Here is a 14,983-nt window from a genome sequence, read left to right on the forward strand (position 1 = left end):
CTTGGCTGATTATTGCTGGCCCCTCCTTTATAATTTAGTTTTCAGAAGAATAGTTATAACAAAATACCCTCAATGCAAAATAGCCATCTGGATTTCATATTTACTATGAATTTATTGCTATGAATTTATTGTGACCTACTCACTTTGCTTCAAGAATTTTGTGATCCACCTCATCCAAAGACGAGCTGTGTGCTACATGTAACGTCCCAAACACTGTACTTCTCTTCTTTTTTATTTTTTCTGCCTAGAATGCAAGGAAAGTTACATTTAATGTGGGACGAAGAATACCAAGCACATACCTACATTGCAGAGAACAACATTACACTATAGACAAGTTATCATCACTGAGACCTAAGACATGTGAAAACACAATTTGAAAACACATTTGTTTTAAAAACATCTTGTAGAATTTGTGCTTTTGTAAAGTTGTGAATTAATGACAAATAGATTGTATCTACTATTTTGCTAGAAATGCAAAATAACATGGTTAATACCACTGTAAATAAAATCAATACTATATAAACATTAAGAAATAGCATGCAAATGTTAATCCACCCATTATTGTGAAGTATGGCATTAAATCACAAAAACTGACTACAGGCATACCCCGCTTTAAGTACACTCACTTTAAGTACACTCGCGAGTAAGTACATATCGCCCAATAGGCAAACGGCAGCTCACCATTGCGCCTGTCATCACGTCCTGAACAGCAATACTGTCTCCCTACCTGTACCGAAGCTGTGCGCAAGCAGGGATACTATAGAGACTGTTACAAATGCATTATAGACATCAGTTATGCACGTATATAACGATTGCAGTACAGTACATGCATCGATAAGTGGGAAAAGGTAGTGCTTCACTTTAAGTACATTTTCGCTTTACATACATGCTCCGGTCCCATTGCGTATGTTAATGCGGGGTATACCTGTATTGCATTGCAAATTGCACGATAACACTGCCAGAACTGCATTCAAGTGAAAACACCTAGAGGTGTAATATCTTATGTCAATTGTATACTGTACTTGTTTAAAATACTTCTGCAACTTTTATGAAAAGCAGAATCAGAAATATCTCAGAATATACAGTGTCTAGTTTGAAAAGCTGGTGAGGGGTAAGGGCTAAATGAGAAAAGAGTAGTAGTAGAAATTGTCGTAACCTGTGCTGGTTGTGAAGTGGTTTTTGGAAATGTCAAATCAGAAAAAAAAATGTATTACAGTGCATACAGTATCTCTCTACAACAGTCAACTGTTACAATACAGTATGCAAATCAGGATAGAAATGCCACAATACAGGCAATTTGTACACAAATAAGTGGGACGTGGAAGTGCAAGGCCTGAATCAAAATAAATGTATCCTGAAAGGGTTGAGCTTTGACTAATAACTTTTCAAAGGTGCAGTATGATGCGTTATAACACAGAATATCTCAGGGTTCCCATAGAAATCAATGGTAGTGATTATGCAGAATATCAGAATACCCTACAATAAAGCGCCCAGCGGGTGCAATAACCTCTGTGACTGAATTCACCAAAATCTGAAGGGAATTTTCTTTCCTGTTTTCAACATATTGGTCCAACAACAAGGATCTCATCTTGCAAATTATTTGAATCGCTTACGTCCCTACATTATGAGGTACCAAAGAAGGGGCTTTTGTGAAGTTCATATGACAATATACTGTACATGAACATGTTTTTAAAAGAGTATAGTGACATATTTGCCCATGTGCTATTATGATTTAATGACATTATTAAAAAATAGCACCAAATTATAATTTAAATGTATTTCGTTAAACTACACTAAGGCTGCGGCCCCGCTGGCGCTGACAGCGCTCATGCTTGGAGAGGTCGGTGACGTCACCAGCTCAACAAGCATGAGTGACGGGTGTCCACTCTATTGGGCAAGCAAGCGCGGGGGGGGGGGGGGGTGTATTTCAGGAATTAAAAAAATATATATATTGTTTAGAGCAGTATTTAATGTATACACCTTGAACATGGTTTTGATGCACTGTATTATACTCCCCAAATACTTTTTACTACGCAAGTGTGACTGAAGGAGGTGGAATAATTACCACCTCCAAGCTCAACTCTCCAAGCTGTTCCACTCACACAGGCTAAACAGCAGCAGAGGATTAGTCCTCACCATGTGGTCTTCCAGTACATGGTCTCTAGCCTCAGAGACACACACACACACACACACACACACACACACACACACACACACACACACACACACCTTTCTACAGAATATGCACTGTATCAAACAATCCCCAGAAGGAAGACTCCAATGATCTCCCACCCTCAGTCTCTGCCTGTTCACGCGTTCACACCCAGTCCTTACTACTGGTGGTGATGGGGCATGTGCTAATGTGGACGGCTGCACTGGTTGAAGAAAACTGCTTGTCTGAGCCCTACAGCTTTCAGTTCTAGTGCTGGTGACTCTCCTCCAACAACGTGGTAAGGATAGTGGTACAGACTGCTGGCTGTGGAGTAGACAAGTCTCTCTGTGATGCTTGTGCAGGTGGGTGCACAAGGAAATGGTCCAAGGTGGGCCACCTTCCTTTGCCGTAATCCCTGTAGCAACCAATATTCGAGTGGACCACTATTGAACCCTGCACATTTCCCGGAGGTGGCAAACTTAATTATGACCACCTCAGGACTTGGGATTCGCTGGTTTGAACGACTTCCACTATATCCAGGTGTCAAAGATTTTCTACATTGCTGTTTTTTTCTAAATGAAATGCATTAAATGTGTTTACAAAAGTCTTTGCACGAAGAAAAATTGCTAAAAATTTTGTGAATGTATTTTGAAGACATTCACGCATCTCTAGTTTTAAAAAATAAGCCAGAATGAACAATATGGAACAGGGGAAAACCCGGGCGCTCCCTGCAAAATGTGTGACCGGGGAAATATAATAAGATGTTTTACAACCTTAAAATATAAACAAAGGTCCCCTCAGTTTCGTCGTCTCGTCCTATGGCTCTGACCCCAATAGAATCTATCCAGGATCCTTATTGGTACAGGGATACAGAAAGAAAGGGGGAGCACAGGTTGAGGAATTTGGGGTGTGTATGGTTTCTAATAGATGGAGGTGGGTGTAATAAAAATATATAAAAACACTTACACGGCCTTGTGTAAATGCTATCACAGCAAGGTTTCTTTGCGGTTTTCTTTTCTTTATATTTGCTGGAGTGGTTTTTTCTCCTTTTCATGTTCGGATCCTTTCCTGGTTTTCGTCGGCAGCTTTCAGTTGGGATGTCCCCCTCAGAATAAACAGATGTAGAAACAAATGTTTAAGGGAAAATACATGTGATATTGATAAATCTCAGACTGTGGTAAATAAAAAGCAGCAAAGACTGCAATCACTCACACGGGCAAGTGTGAGTGCAATCCTAGGGCTCCGAGCCCGAGGAAGCCCAAAAGGGGCGAAACGCATTGCTCTCACCACTAAGCAATTTTGGACTAACACAGCCACCGTCGAGGAGTGGATCTAAGGGAAAGCAGCACTATACCCGGACGCGGATCCAGTTAGCTGCGTACCACAAGACCCACGATCAATATCCTACAGACGGGCTGTATTTTTTCTATATTTTTTCTTTGTATATGTATATTTTTTATGTAGTGTATTTTTTAGTGTTTTAATGGTCTAATAAAATCACTTGTAGTCTATTCAAAATAAGACTTCACTCTGTTTTGCACCGCCATCAAGGAGGGGCTACTTGCTACTCTTCCTACTTTTGGAAGTTAGCACTATTATCCCAGGAAGAACGTAAAGATATCTTTATGTGCATTTGCTCACACGAGGCCGTGTGAGTATTACTTTATATTTTCATCTATTTTTTATATTACACCCCTATCATTCCTGTATGTTACAAAACATGGAGATCCTATAAGAAAGAAAATATACTTTCTCCTAGGATTGCACTCACACTTGCCCGTGTGAGTGATTGCAGTCTTTGCTGCTTTTTATTTACCACAGTCTGAGATTTATCAATATCACATGTATTTTCCCTTAAACATTTGTTTCTACATCTGTTTATTCTGAGGGGGACATCCCAACTGAAAGCTGCCGACGAAAACCAGGAAAGGATCCGGACCTGAAAAGGAGAAAAAAACATTCCAGCAAATATAAAGAAAAGAAAACCGCAAAGAAACCTTGCTGTGATAGCATTTACACAAGGCCGTGTAAGTGTTTTTATATATTTTTATTACACCCACCTCCATCTATTAGAAACCATACACACCCCAAATTCCTCAACCTGTGCTCCCCTTTTCTTTCTGTATCCCAGAATGAACAATATGCCTAGATCCCAGAGTTAACATTCTACATCAGCGATGAGCATAGTAATTGGACAAGATGACAGAGACAGGTAAAGTTCTAAAACGTCTCCAGTTCAGGTGAATCTGACGTGCAGGACTACACGCAATGGACAAATAATCATTAAAGATCATGCCCATCAAACTAATAGGGAATTTTCATGCGGTAGTGCCTGATAAGCATTTTAATGAATAACCCCCAAATAGTCAATGAACAGTAACATTAGTTGAATAAGGCAGCAACTCATTTAAAGTTAATTTACGTATTTCCATCGAGAGTGCTCAATTTTCCTAACTTATGGCTTATCAATATGTATTTCCGAAGTCAGGCGGCCAGCAGAGCATTACAATCAAATATTTTAGGAAAGTTTAGTACAATTGTGCTTCAAAACCAACATAAAGAATGGCTGTTTAGAGAACATGGAAAGCCTACACCGAAACACAGTAGTTGGCATGATTAAACCTATGCAACAGGTTTAATATAATTGTACATTTGAAACACATTTACATTACCTCTTCTTTAGCGATTGCAAGCTGCATTTCGGCATTCTGTTTCTTTATATTGTAGTATTGCACTTCTACCTCGTGTGTTAACTGCAGCCATTTTTGAAGAGTATCAGGAACAGACCAGGTGCATCTCAATTCAAATTCCTTTTCAGCTTTTTTTAGTGCCATGCGAACCTTTATAATAAATAATTAAAAAAAAGTGTTGTCTGAAAGTAGACATTTTAATTGTTATTTCAATATTAAGTCCATCTTTCAAATGACTTTCAGACTTTAAAGCTCTTAAAATTCATTTCCAACAGCAGTCTAGCAGGGAACATGGATATCAGTACACATCAGTCAATCTCATGTGAAAGTCAAAGTAGATTAGGAAAGTACGAGTTCGTGTTTTTTACGAGTTCTTTAAAGGTGGTGAACGTGCCAAGAGGGGACTGTTCGTGATCTGACAGAAATTGTATTGCCACACCATCAAAAACCTTATTAAAATGACTTTTCCTTCGAGTTGGTAAATGGAGTTTTATTAACAGGAACCAACAGCAAGGCATCAGTCAAATACTTTACTCAAACCCAGCACTAGGACTTGTACTATACTGTTTTTACTTGCTGTTAATCACTGCCCCACAGGCATTGAAAAACTGTGGTTACAAAGCTACAGGCAGGAATCATTGCTGCACATATAATTACTGTGTATAGTGGTGGATATCACTGTCCTGCACCTCTACTTCTGCATTATCTGTTTCAATTGTAACAGCGCCTGATGGGAGTGTGTAATTTGTGGACCGCACTATGTGAGGTAAAATACAACCATATAAATGTCCTGGCTACTCCACAGGGGAGAATACAGATGGTGGTCACAACATGAGAAGGGAAGAAAAGAAGCACAAAATAGTGTAATAATGTATATAGGTACTTCAGATATATAGCCACAAAATAAAGTAAAAATTAAAAATGAAATGAATGCCTCAAGAGGTCAAATACACTAGAAAAGTGAATTGAAAAAAGGGTACAATTTAATAAAATCAATAGATCTAAAAACAATATTATCAAAACAATAGCTAAGCAGGTGATCGTCCAATTCGCAAACATTGGAATCCTATTTACAAGAAGCAGGTAGGAAATGCACATGTGAAGTAGGATGTCAATTACATCTCTCGCGGACGGCTGCTGCAGAAGGCATCCAAGAAGGTAAGTTGCGTCCCAGACCCGTTGGTTCATGAAGGCACTGTCAAGGCATGCCAAGTTGCTTGCTTGTCCAATCAGCGAGCCAAGCCGTCACCTTATTATCTCCCTGTTCGAAATCCCGCCAGATTCGGATGTGGGGGAGAGCCGTGGATTCGGCATTCCACAAGTCAGCAGGGACGGAAAGCCGGGCATCTACTGCGTAGAACGACGTGACCATTCACCCTGCGCGTTTCACACCATTTTTTCACTTCACTTTTCTAGTCTATGTGACCTCTTGAGGCATTAATTTAATTTTGAATTTTTATTATTTTGTGGCTATATATCAGGACTACCTATACAATATTACACTATGTTGTGTTTCTCCCCTCTGGAGTGGCCAGGAGATTATAGGGTTGTATTTTACTTCACATGTAGTTCGGTCCACACATTATACACTCCCATCAGGCGCCGTTACAGTCATATTCTTTTGCTATATGTGTTGTATCTGACCGTGCTCTGTCAGATGATCTGTTTGGCAGCCACCAATCTAATTTGTAATTTGGGTTATTCCCATTGAATGCACTTTATATTCAATTCAAACTATACACACACTAGTTGTAGTGCTTTACTTCTTTTTTCATCATCTGTTTCAATGAAACACCTCGTTTACCACATGTACTGTGGTGCATTTTTTCAACTTCTCAAGTACACACAAGAATCTTATCAAAAGTTTTTTGTTTTTTTTTAATTGAAGTACACAGTACCTTATATTCAAAAGTTTAGTAAAGTATGGCAGATAAACAATTTTAGACATTTCTTTACCAATCCTTTACCTTTTGAAGGATACCTAAAAGTAGAAAATAAAATATGCTACGATTTATTTTACCTGTACCAGTTCTTCTTCTGCATATTTCAACCTACTCAATTCACATTCTGCTCCTTCTCTTAATTCCCGCAGTCGTTGAGCCTCACGTTTTGCATCACTGATTTCATCCATCAATTTGCGCTCAAGATTTTGTTTTTCCACGGCGACTGTCCTGTTCTCCTCCTGAGCTTTGTCTAGCCTTGATAAGGGAGGCAGGGGAATCAAAAGGAAAACAATTAATAAAGTACAGTTTAAAAGGAGAACTATCATATGTTCACACTAGTGAGAAAGCCCAAATAATAAAACCCATTCTCTTCTAACATCCGTAGAGGGACACTGGCTTCACTCTGTACTTCACCGTTTGAGGAAGAATAATTAGAACCCCAAAAATACTATTTAACTTGTTTTGTGCCATAAATAATATAAAGAAGTCACACTTGTAATGCCACTTGTAGGCTATCTGGGGGGGGGGGTTGCTGGGGGGGAAATCACTGTAATTTGTTTTTTGTACTTTCAGAATTTTGAGTTCTTTATAAGTGACAAGAACAATCTCATGTTATTAAATACATTAACTAAATTCAATATTCTTAACTTCAACAAAATTATGTTTTGGCTATTATGGTCATGCAATGTAATTCACAAACCTTTCTTGTAGTTCAAGAAGACTTAGTTCAGCTTTATGCAGACCTTCTAAATCTTTCATCATTTGAGTTATGTGTTCCTTTGACGTTTTATTCTGCGTATATGCGAACCAGCATCCACCAACACCAATCACTATAGAAATTGTGAGCACAAAATCCTTCACCCAATTGTGAGGAGGTCCTAAAAAAACAATGACAACCTTAAAATATTGGAAAAAACGATAATGAACATATTTTCATACAAACACATTGCAGTAAAGATCAGATGCATTCTTCTGTTCAAATATCCAGAATATTTAAAAGAAAAAAATTATATATTGTGGTACTAACGTGTTAATGGTCCAAACAAAACAACATCCAATGCCTTTAGTTGAAGTTTTTGCCTGTGGCTCCGATCAATGATTTTTAATTGTACGATCATAAACGCAGGTTCATTTATGGCTATTCTGTATATAAAAAAAAAAGAAAAGAAAAACAGTTTAGTGTGTTAATGAGAAAGCTAGGTTAATGTCAAACCAACAGTGTGCCAAATTCTGCCCTTTCTTGTCCCTACTGCTAAACCTCTAATGCATGCTCTTATTCTCTACCGTCTGGATTAACACATTGGTTATAGTGTTGAAAAGAACACAAACATTTTAACACACAAAATAACACACCAATATATTAAAAAAATAAATATGTTGAAGTTACATAGTTAAATAGTTACAGTAGATGAACTTGAAAAAAGACAGTGGCGAGAAAAAGTTTGTGAACCTCAGGATTTTCCCACATTTCAAACCGAAAAGGTGATTACATCTTTATCTAAGTCCTAATAATAGATAAAAAATAACCTGATCAAACAAAGGACACAAAAACATGATGCTTCAACATTAATTTATCCACAAATGATTCAACATCCAATATCTATGTGTGAAAAAGTATGTGAAGCTGTATCTGGTGGCACCCCATTGAGTAGCAAGAACTTCAACTAAACATTTCCTTTAACTGCTGGTCAGTATCACACATCGGTTTTGAGGAATTTTGGCCCATTCCTCCATACAGAACTGCTTCAACTCATGTGACATTTGAGGGATTCCTCTCATGGACAGCTTGCTTCAAGTCCTGCCACAACATTTCGATGGCGATGGGGTTTAGGTCCGGACTTTGACTAGGCTATTCTAAAAAGTGGAATTTCTTCTTCTGCAGCCATTCTTTTGTAGATCCGCTTGTATGTTTAGGATCATTGTCTTGCTGCATGACCCACATTCGCTTCAGTTACTGGACGGATGGCCCAACATTCTCCTGTAGAATCTTTTGATACAATGCAGAATTCATAGTTGTTTAATAATGGTAAGCCGTCCAGATTCCGAGGCAGCAAAGTAGCCCCAGACAATCACACTCCCACCACCCTGCTTGTCGGTTGGGATGAGGTACTTCTGTTCGAATGCAGTGTTTGGTTTTCCCCAAACAATGTCTCATTCAGGCTAAAAAAGCTGCAAGTTGCAAATTGGCCATGAAAGTGTGGGGAATTTGAGTTTGCCAGCCTCCACAGTAAAATAAACTTTTAACTGATGGCGTGTGCTGGTTTCCGCTTTCTGAATGAGTCAACGAATTGAACCAGGAGCAGGTGATAGTGCTGAGGTGAGTGAACCAGGAGCAGGTGATAGTGCTGAGGTGAGTGAAGCAGACGAACACTGTGTGTTTGAAAAGTTTGATTGAGCAACATAATTTCTCAATTTTTACATGTGTGGCGATTTTCACTTCTCATTCGCCACACCTGTGGCTACATTGAAAAATAAGTTGCCCACCTCTGATCTATATGCTCTTTGGTGAACTTCAGACAGACAGCAATGTTCTTTTTAGGGAGCAGAGGCTTCCTCCTGGCTATCTGTCCATGAATACCATTCTTGTTCAGGTCTTTTTCTGATAGTTGAGTCATGAACACTCACATTAGCAAAGGCGAGAGTGGCCTGCAGATCCTTGGGTGTTACTCTTGGGTTCTTTGTGACTTGCTGGACGATTTGCCGGTTTGTTCTTGGAGAGATTTTGGTAGGACATCCGCTCCTGGGTAGAGTGGCTGTGGTCTTGAACTTTCTCAATTTGTCCGACAGTGGATTGGTGGAGTCCCAAATCTTTAGAAATGGTTTTGTAAGCTTTCCTAGAATTATGAGCATCAATAAGTGCTTTTCTGAGGTCCTCTGAGATGGCTTTTGATCGTGGCATGACATGTTTACATACACCTATATGGTGAAGATCAAACTCAAAGTTTCTGATGTTTATATAGGATTGGGCCTCCCAAACTCAACCCTGAAGATCTACCCAATTATTTAAACACCTGATTCTAATTATCCCCTTCAATTTAGCTGATAAAAGCTAGGTTTCATTTACTTTTGCACATACCCTGACTCTTAATTACTCATTGTTTGTCTAATTCATTCCTCATTTTGTTTCAAAAGACAGGGAATTGGTTAACATAAACCCTATTGGGTGTTAAAGAAAATACTGGTTTTGATTCAAGAAGGTTATCATGGAAAAACGATAGAATTTTCATAATCATCATTGGGGTTCACAAACGTTTTCTCGCCACTGTATGTCCATCAAGTTCAACCTATGCTAAATTTAGACGACAGATACTTATCCTATATTTCTATTTAGCGCATATTGATCCAGATGAAGGCAAACAAAAAAACCCCACTGAAATAGCATGTGAATATTTCATAAGAGGAAACAATAAATTCCTTCCCGACTCCAAATATTGAGATTACTCCCTGGATCAACATCAACCCCATGCTTAGTTATTTGGTATATCCCTTTATATCTTTCCGTTCTAAAAAAGATGGCCAACCATTTTTTGAAGATATTTATTGTATCTGCCATCACAGTCTCCAAGGGTAATGAATTCCACATTTTAACTGCCCTTACTGTAAAGAACCCTTTCCTTTGTTGTTGGTGAAACTACTTTCCACCAACCTTAAGGGATGACACTGTGTACTTCACTTGGGATGAATAGTTATTTTGAAAGCTCTTTGTATTGTCCTCAAATATATTTGTATATAGTTATAGCCTGTATTAGACGCCTCTTTTCTAATGTAAACAAATCTAATTTAGCTAGCCTCCCCTCCTATATCAGATTATCCATCCCCTTTATTAATTTGGTGGCTCTTCTCTGCAGATTTTCTAGTTTCATACTGTATTTTCTATGCAGTGGTGACCCAAACTGTACTCCATATTCAAGGTGTGGTCTTACTTATCCTTTATAGAGGGGCATAATTATGTTTACTTCCCTTCCATCCATTCCAATTTTAATGCCAGATAAGATCTTAATTGCCTTTTGGAGCCAATGAATGACTGAGTACTATTGCCAAGCCTGCTATCAACAAACACTCCCAAACACCTCTCCATCAAAGATTCTCTTAATTTATCCCCATTTAATTTGTAAATTGCCCATTTATTCTTGTTTCCCAAATGCATAACCTTACATTTATCTGTATTAAACCTCATCTGACTATCCCTGAGGTAGTCCACTCACAACTTTAGCCCAACCTGAAAATGTTCTATTTACAACTCTATTTTCTATCCTTCAACCAGTTTTCAATCCAGGTGCAAATATTTTTACCGAGTCCAATTTGCTTTATTTTGTACACCTCTTGTTTAGAGCCGTATCAAAAGCCTTTGCAAAATCTAAGTAGACCACATCAACTGCACTACCCTAGTCTAAATTCCTACTTACCTCCTCAAAGAAACTAATAAGGTTAGTTTGGCACGACATATCCTTTATAAATACATGCTGACTACTACTACTACTATTTTTTTTATCCATGAGATATTCCTGAATATTATCGCATATTAAACCTTCAAGTAGCTTCCCCACTATTGATGTCAGGCTTACAGGTCCGTAATTTCCCGTTTGTGATCTAACACCCTTTTAAAATATAGGCACCATGTCTGCTTTACGCCAATCTTGTGGTACTGCTGGAGTCCTTGAATATTAAATGTAATGGTTTGGCTATTGCTGAACTTAACTCCTTAAAAACTCTTGGATGTATACCATCAGGGCCAGGTGCTTTATTTTCTTTAATTTTATCAAGCCGCCTATGAACTTCTTCCTCAGTTAACCAATTGCTCGTTAATATAGAGGTTGTGGCTTCCTCCGCTGGCACCACTATTGAAATTGATTCTTCCCCGGTAAATACAGAGTTAACGAATGTGTTTAATACCTCTGCTTTTTCTTATCGCCAATAATTTGCCTACCCATCTCACACTGAATGGGTCCTATATTTTACATTTTATTTATTTTTGTTATTAAAGCTACTTCAAGGACTTTTAATGGTCGATCTTACTTTATATTGCAATCCTTTTCTCATTAAACATTTTTTCCTAACTTGATTGCCCTTATGTTACATTCCTTATAATTCTGATATGATGCCTCCGTCCCTTCTGACATTAAGAATCTAAATGCTTGCATCTTCCTTTCTATTTCCTCCCCTATCTGTTTATTTAGCCACATTGGTTTTGACATGTCTCTTTTATATTTATTAACCAAGGGTATACACTGATAAGTGTGCTTTTCTAACAATGTTTTAAAAACTGCCCATTAATTATCCACATATTTCCCTGCTAAAAAATATCATCCCAATTTATTACTCTTAGATTATTCCTCAGGTTATTAATCTGCCTTTCTAAAATGTAGTGTCTTTGTTGAACCCACGTAGTATGGTTTTTGATCATTTATTTCAAATGAGAATGTTACAATCACTATCTCCCAAATGTTCTTGGACTTGAATATTTGTTATTACTTCTACATTGTTTGAGATTACCAAATCCAGTATTGCCCGCTCAATAATGTGGGTCATGTAATAGTTTTTAAGCACCCCAAAAACTTGTTTCCTTACGTTGTAATGCTAACCGCATTGCCCCAGTCTATGTCTAGGCCCAGGACATACTTGAAAAAGAGAGTAACTCTCAATGTATTACTTCCTGGAAAAAAACATTTGATAAATAAAATAAATAACATGTTTGGATAATTAAAGTCACCCATTATGCAAACATGTCCTAGTTCTGGTGCCTTTTCTGAACAGATTATCATTTCATGCAGCAGCCCTAGTTGCTATGTTGAATATGTACTTTTTGTTCATCTTTATCAATCTTATTTTATGATTTGTGACATGACAAGTGTAAAACTGCAGTAATGTGGGCTGTAAAAAAAATTGTCTAGCCTTCAACTCTGGCTCACTCTTCAAATTGGGACTGGGACTAATATGAAACACTTGTGATAGACAAATAGAAAGAGTAGCTTATGAAGGCTGCTTCCCATTACTTGTGAACTTTTTGCCTTTTAATCTGAGTAAAATGTAATACTTATGGTTTTCATGACTGTTGCAGTGTACCAGTTTTGCTGCATATACATTTTATATTAATAAGCACATGTGCTTTTTTAGTTTTTCACGTGGATCAAAACTAATGCATCACCTGGGCAGAGTTGTTCCTTTTACAGCATTTTCTCTGAAGCTCTTCTCATACTGGGGAAGCTCAACAAATTCAAGCAGCCACTGTAAAGTCTCTTCTTCATTCCAGTTGTGAACTGTAAAATACAAATAGAAAAAGTATTCATCTACGTAGATATTGCAACCACAGACAGAGTGATGAATGCCATTAGTTAGCACAAAAACTTCTCTAACCTTTTCAGCTCGGGGAGGGGGGTAAGTGCATTTGAGTGGTTCGTTTATCTAGCACATATTACATGGTTATGGGGATACATTTATTAATTTTATAAGGTTTCAATTCTGATATTCCAAAGTTTGTTTATACAATAAAACACCAGGATAAGGTTTATGAGAACATATGAGCTTTGCGTTATGTTTTCATTGGCCCCCTCGTGTTATCAACTATCCTTGAACCTATTTTTGGCAGCAAGTTGAGGACAAATCATATTCCACTTAGAATATGGTCTGTAAGGACCGGTTAACATAAAAAGAAATAAATATATGGAAAAAAGTACCATTGGTTGAGACGGCTTCAAACTTCAACAGAAATGGTTTGATACAAAGTGTGTATGTTTATATACCCACCGTAGTAAAATCTGCTGATCCTGTTTAAAGCCTGACACATGTACACGCACACATGGCTGCACAGCACGTCTACACAAACATTTATTAACTGCAGTACGGCTTTTTCAGATATCCATTTTCATTACCCGTGCTTAGAAGAGTAAGTGTGAGCACAGTTTTTATTTGACTTTGAATGTTTAAGACTTGGGGAAGAAAAATGAATGCATGCTTATTTGAATAAGAAATCACAGATTAGTTGTCGTGTCCTGTACATATTACTTTGACAAGTGTTTGGAGAAATGCAAGCAAACACTGAGCAACAGATTTTAGGGTCATTTAACTCAGTGCCAGTGGTTCGGATATTGTTATGAAAATCAATTTATTTCAGGCACCAGGCAATAAAGGGGTCAGTTTTGCCGCCTAAATTATTTTGCGCAAATAATATTAAATAAATCATTGAAAAACATAGATGAAAATAATGTATTATTCAATAAAATTCCATTAAAAGTATTGTTGAAAATAAATGCTAATATTTATTTCATTAGATCGTAAGTTCTTCAGGGCAGGTTTTCCATTTGTCTGTGTCATTAAACCATGCATCGTCTTTCAACCAACATGTAATTCATTTTTAGTGCTTCATGTCAAGCACTATATATTTTTAAAGAAAGTTACTAAATAAAGTGCTCAAGGTATGTTTTAGATTTGTGTTTTTTTCCCCATACAAAATGACAACTTCCAGGATGAATATAAAACGACAGCTTTTCCAAAAGAAATTATACAGTATATAGGGCGATATAAAAGTAAACTTGTAACTAACTAAAATTTGTTCATGTATACAACAAAAATAAAAGTACATATTTAGGATTTCATCCCTGTAAAACATTTGCAGTTATGCCACTCTAAGAATAATGAATACTAAAGACCTGTTAAAATTGCTAGGCAGTGTGTAGGGGTGAGGGTCAAAATGAGGGTTGATGGTCTATAACAAATTGATCACTATTTTATACAGTGTGGGAACTAGATTGAAAAAGAGCGCTGGTGCACACGTTTGTTATGTTGTCAAGACAAGAATAAACACGCAGAAGTTATCAGTTAAGATTGATAGTGTGCTGAAAATGTTACATTGTAAATATTTAACTAAAATATGTACATGTGTGCATCTAAAGTAAACATACATTTTGCTGTATTTCATCCCTGTAAAACATTTGCAGTTATACCATTATGGGAATGATGAATACTAACATACTAATAAAACATTTTATTATGGTATTATAATTTAGATATTACTAGAAACCAGATTTTACCAGCTATGAAAAAAAAATAATGAAATATTTCTTACCAACGGTCACACTTCTCGTATAATGTTTTTTTTAGAAGTTAACATTGAAAGTGTACCTTTTCAGTCCCGTGGTTGTAAACATTACATTGAGCCCAGGTGAATAATGGTTTGTGCTAAGATTCTGCACTCCATTTAA

At 37.3% G+C, this 14,983-nt stretch overlaps 1 protein-coding gene across 4 annotated transcripts in view; it reads right to left on the bottom strand.

Moving 5' to 3' along the window:
* STIM2 (stromal interaction molecule 2) overlaps window positions 1-14,983 on the bottom strand; it is a 154,702-nt gene that overhangs the window by 10,300 nt on the left and 129,419 nt on the right. For all 4 annotated transcript variants that reach the window (XM_075568178.1, XM_075568194.1, XM_075568184.1 and 1 more), the window contains 6 exons: window positions 12,931-13,042; window positions 7,813-7,928; window positions 7,486-7,663; window positions 6,863-7,040; window positions 4,825-4,992; window positions 144-244 (listed from right to left, as the gene is read on the bottom strand). In XM_075568178.1, the coding sequence (XP_075424293.1) occupies window positions 144-244; window positions 4,825-4,992; window positions 6,863-7,040; window positions 7,486-7,663; window positions 7,813-7,928; window positions 12,931-13,042 (853 nt within the window). The remainder of the gene's footprint in view (window positions 1-143; window positions 245-4,824; window positions 4,993-6,862; window positions 7,041-7,485; window positions 7,664-7,812; window positions 7,929-12,930; window positions 13,043-14,983) is intronic.

This window comes from Ascaphus truei, chromosome 1 (genome assembly GCF_040206685.1).
Source record: "Ascaphus truei isolate aAscTru1 chromosome 1, aAscTru1.hap1, whole genome shotgun sequence".
Taxonomy (NCBI): domain Eukaryota; kingdom Metazoa; phylum Chordata; class Amphibia; order Anura; family Ascaphidae; genus Ascaphus; species Ascaphus truei.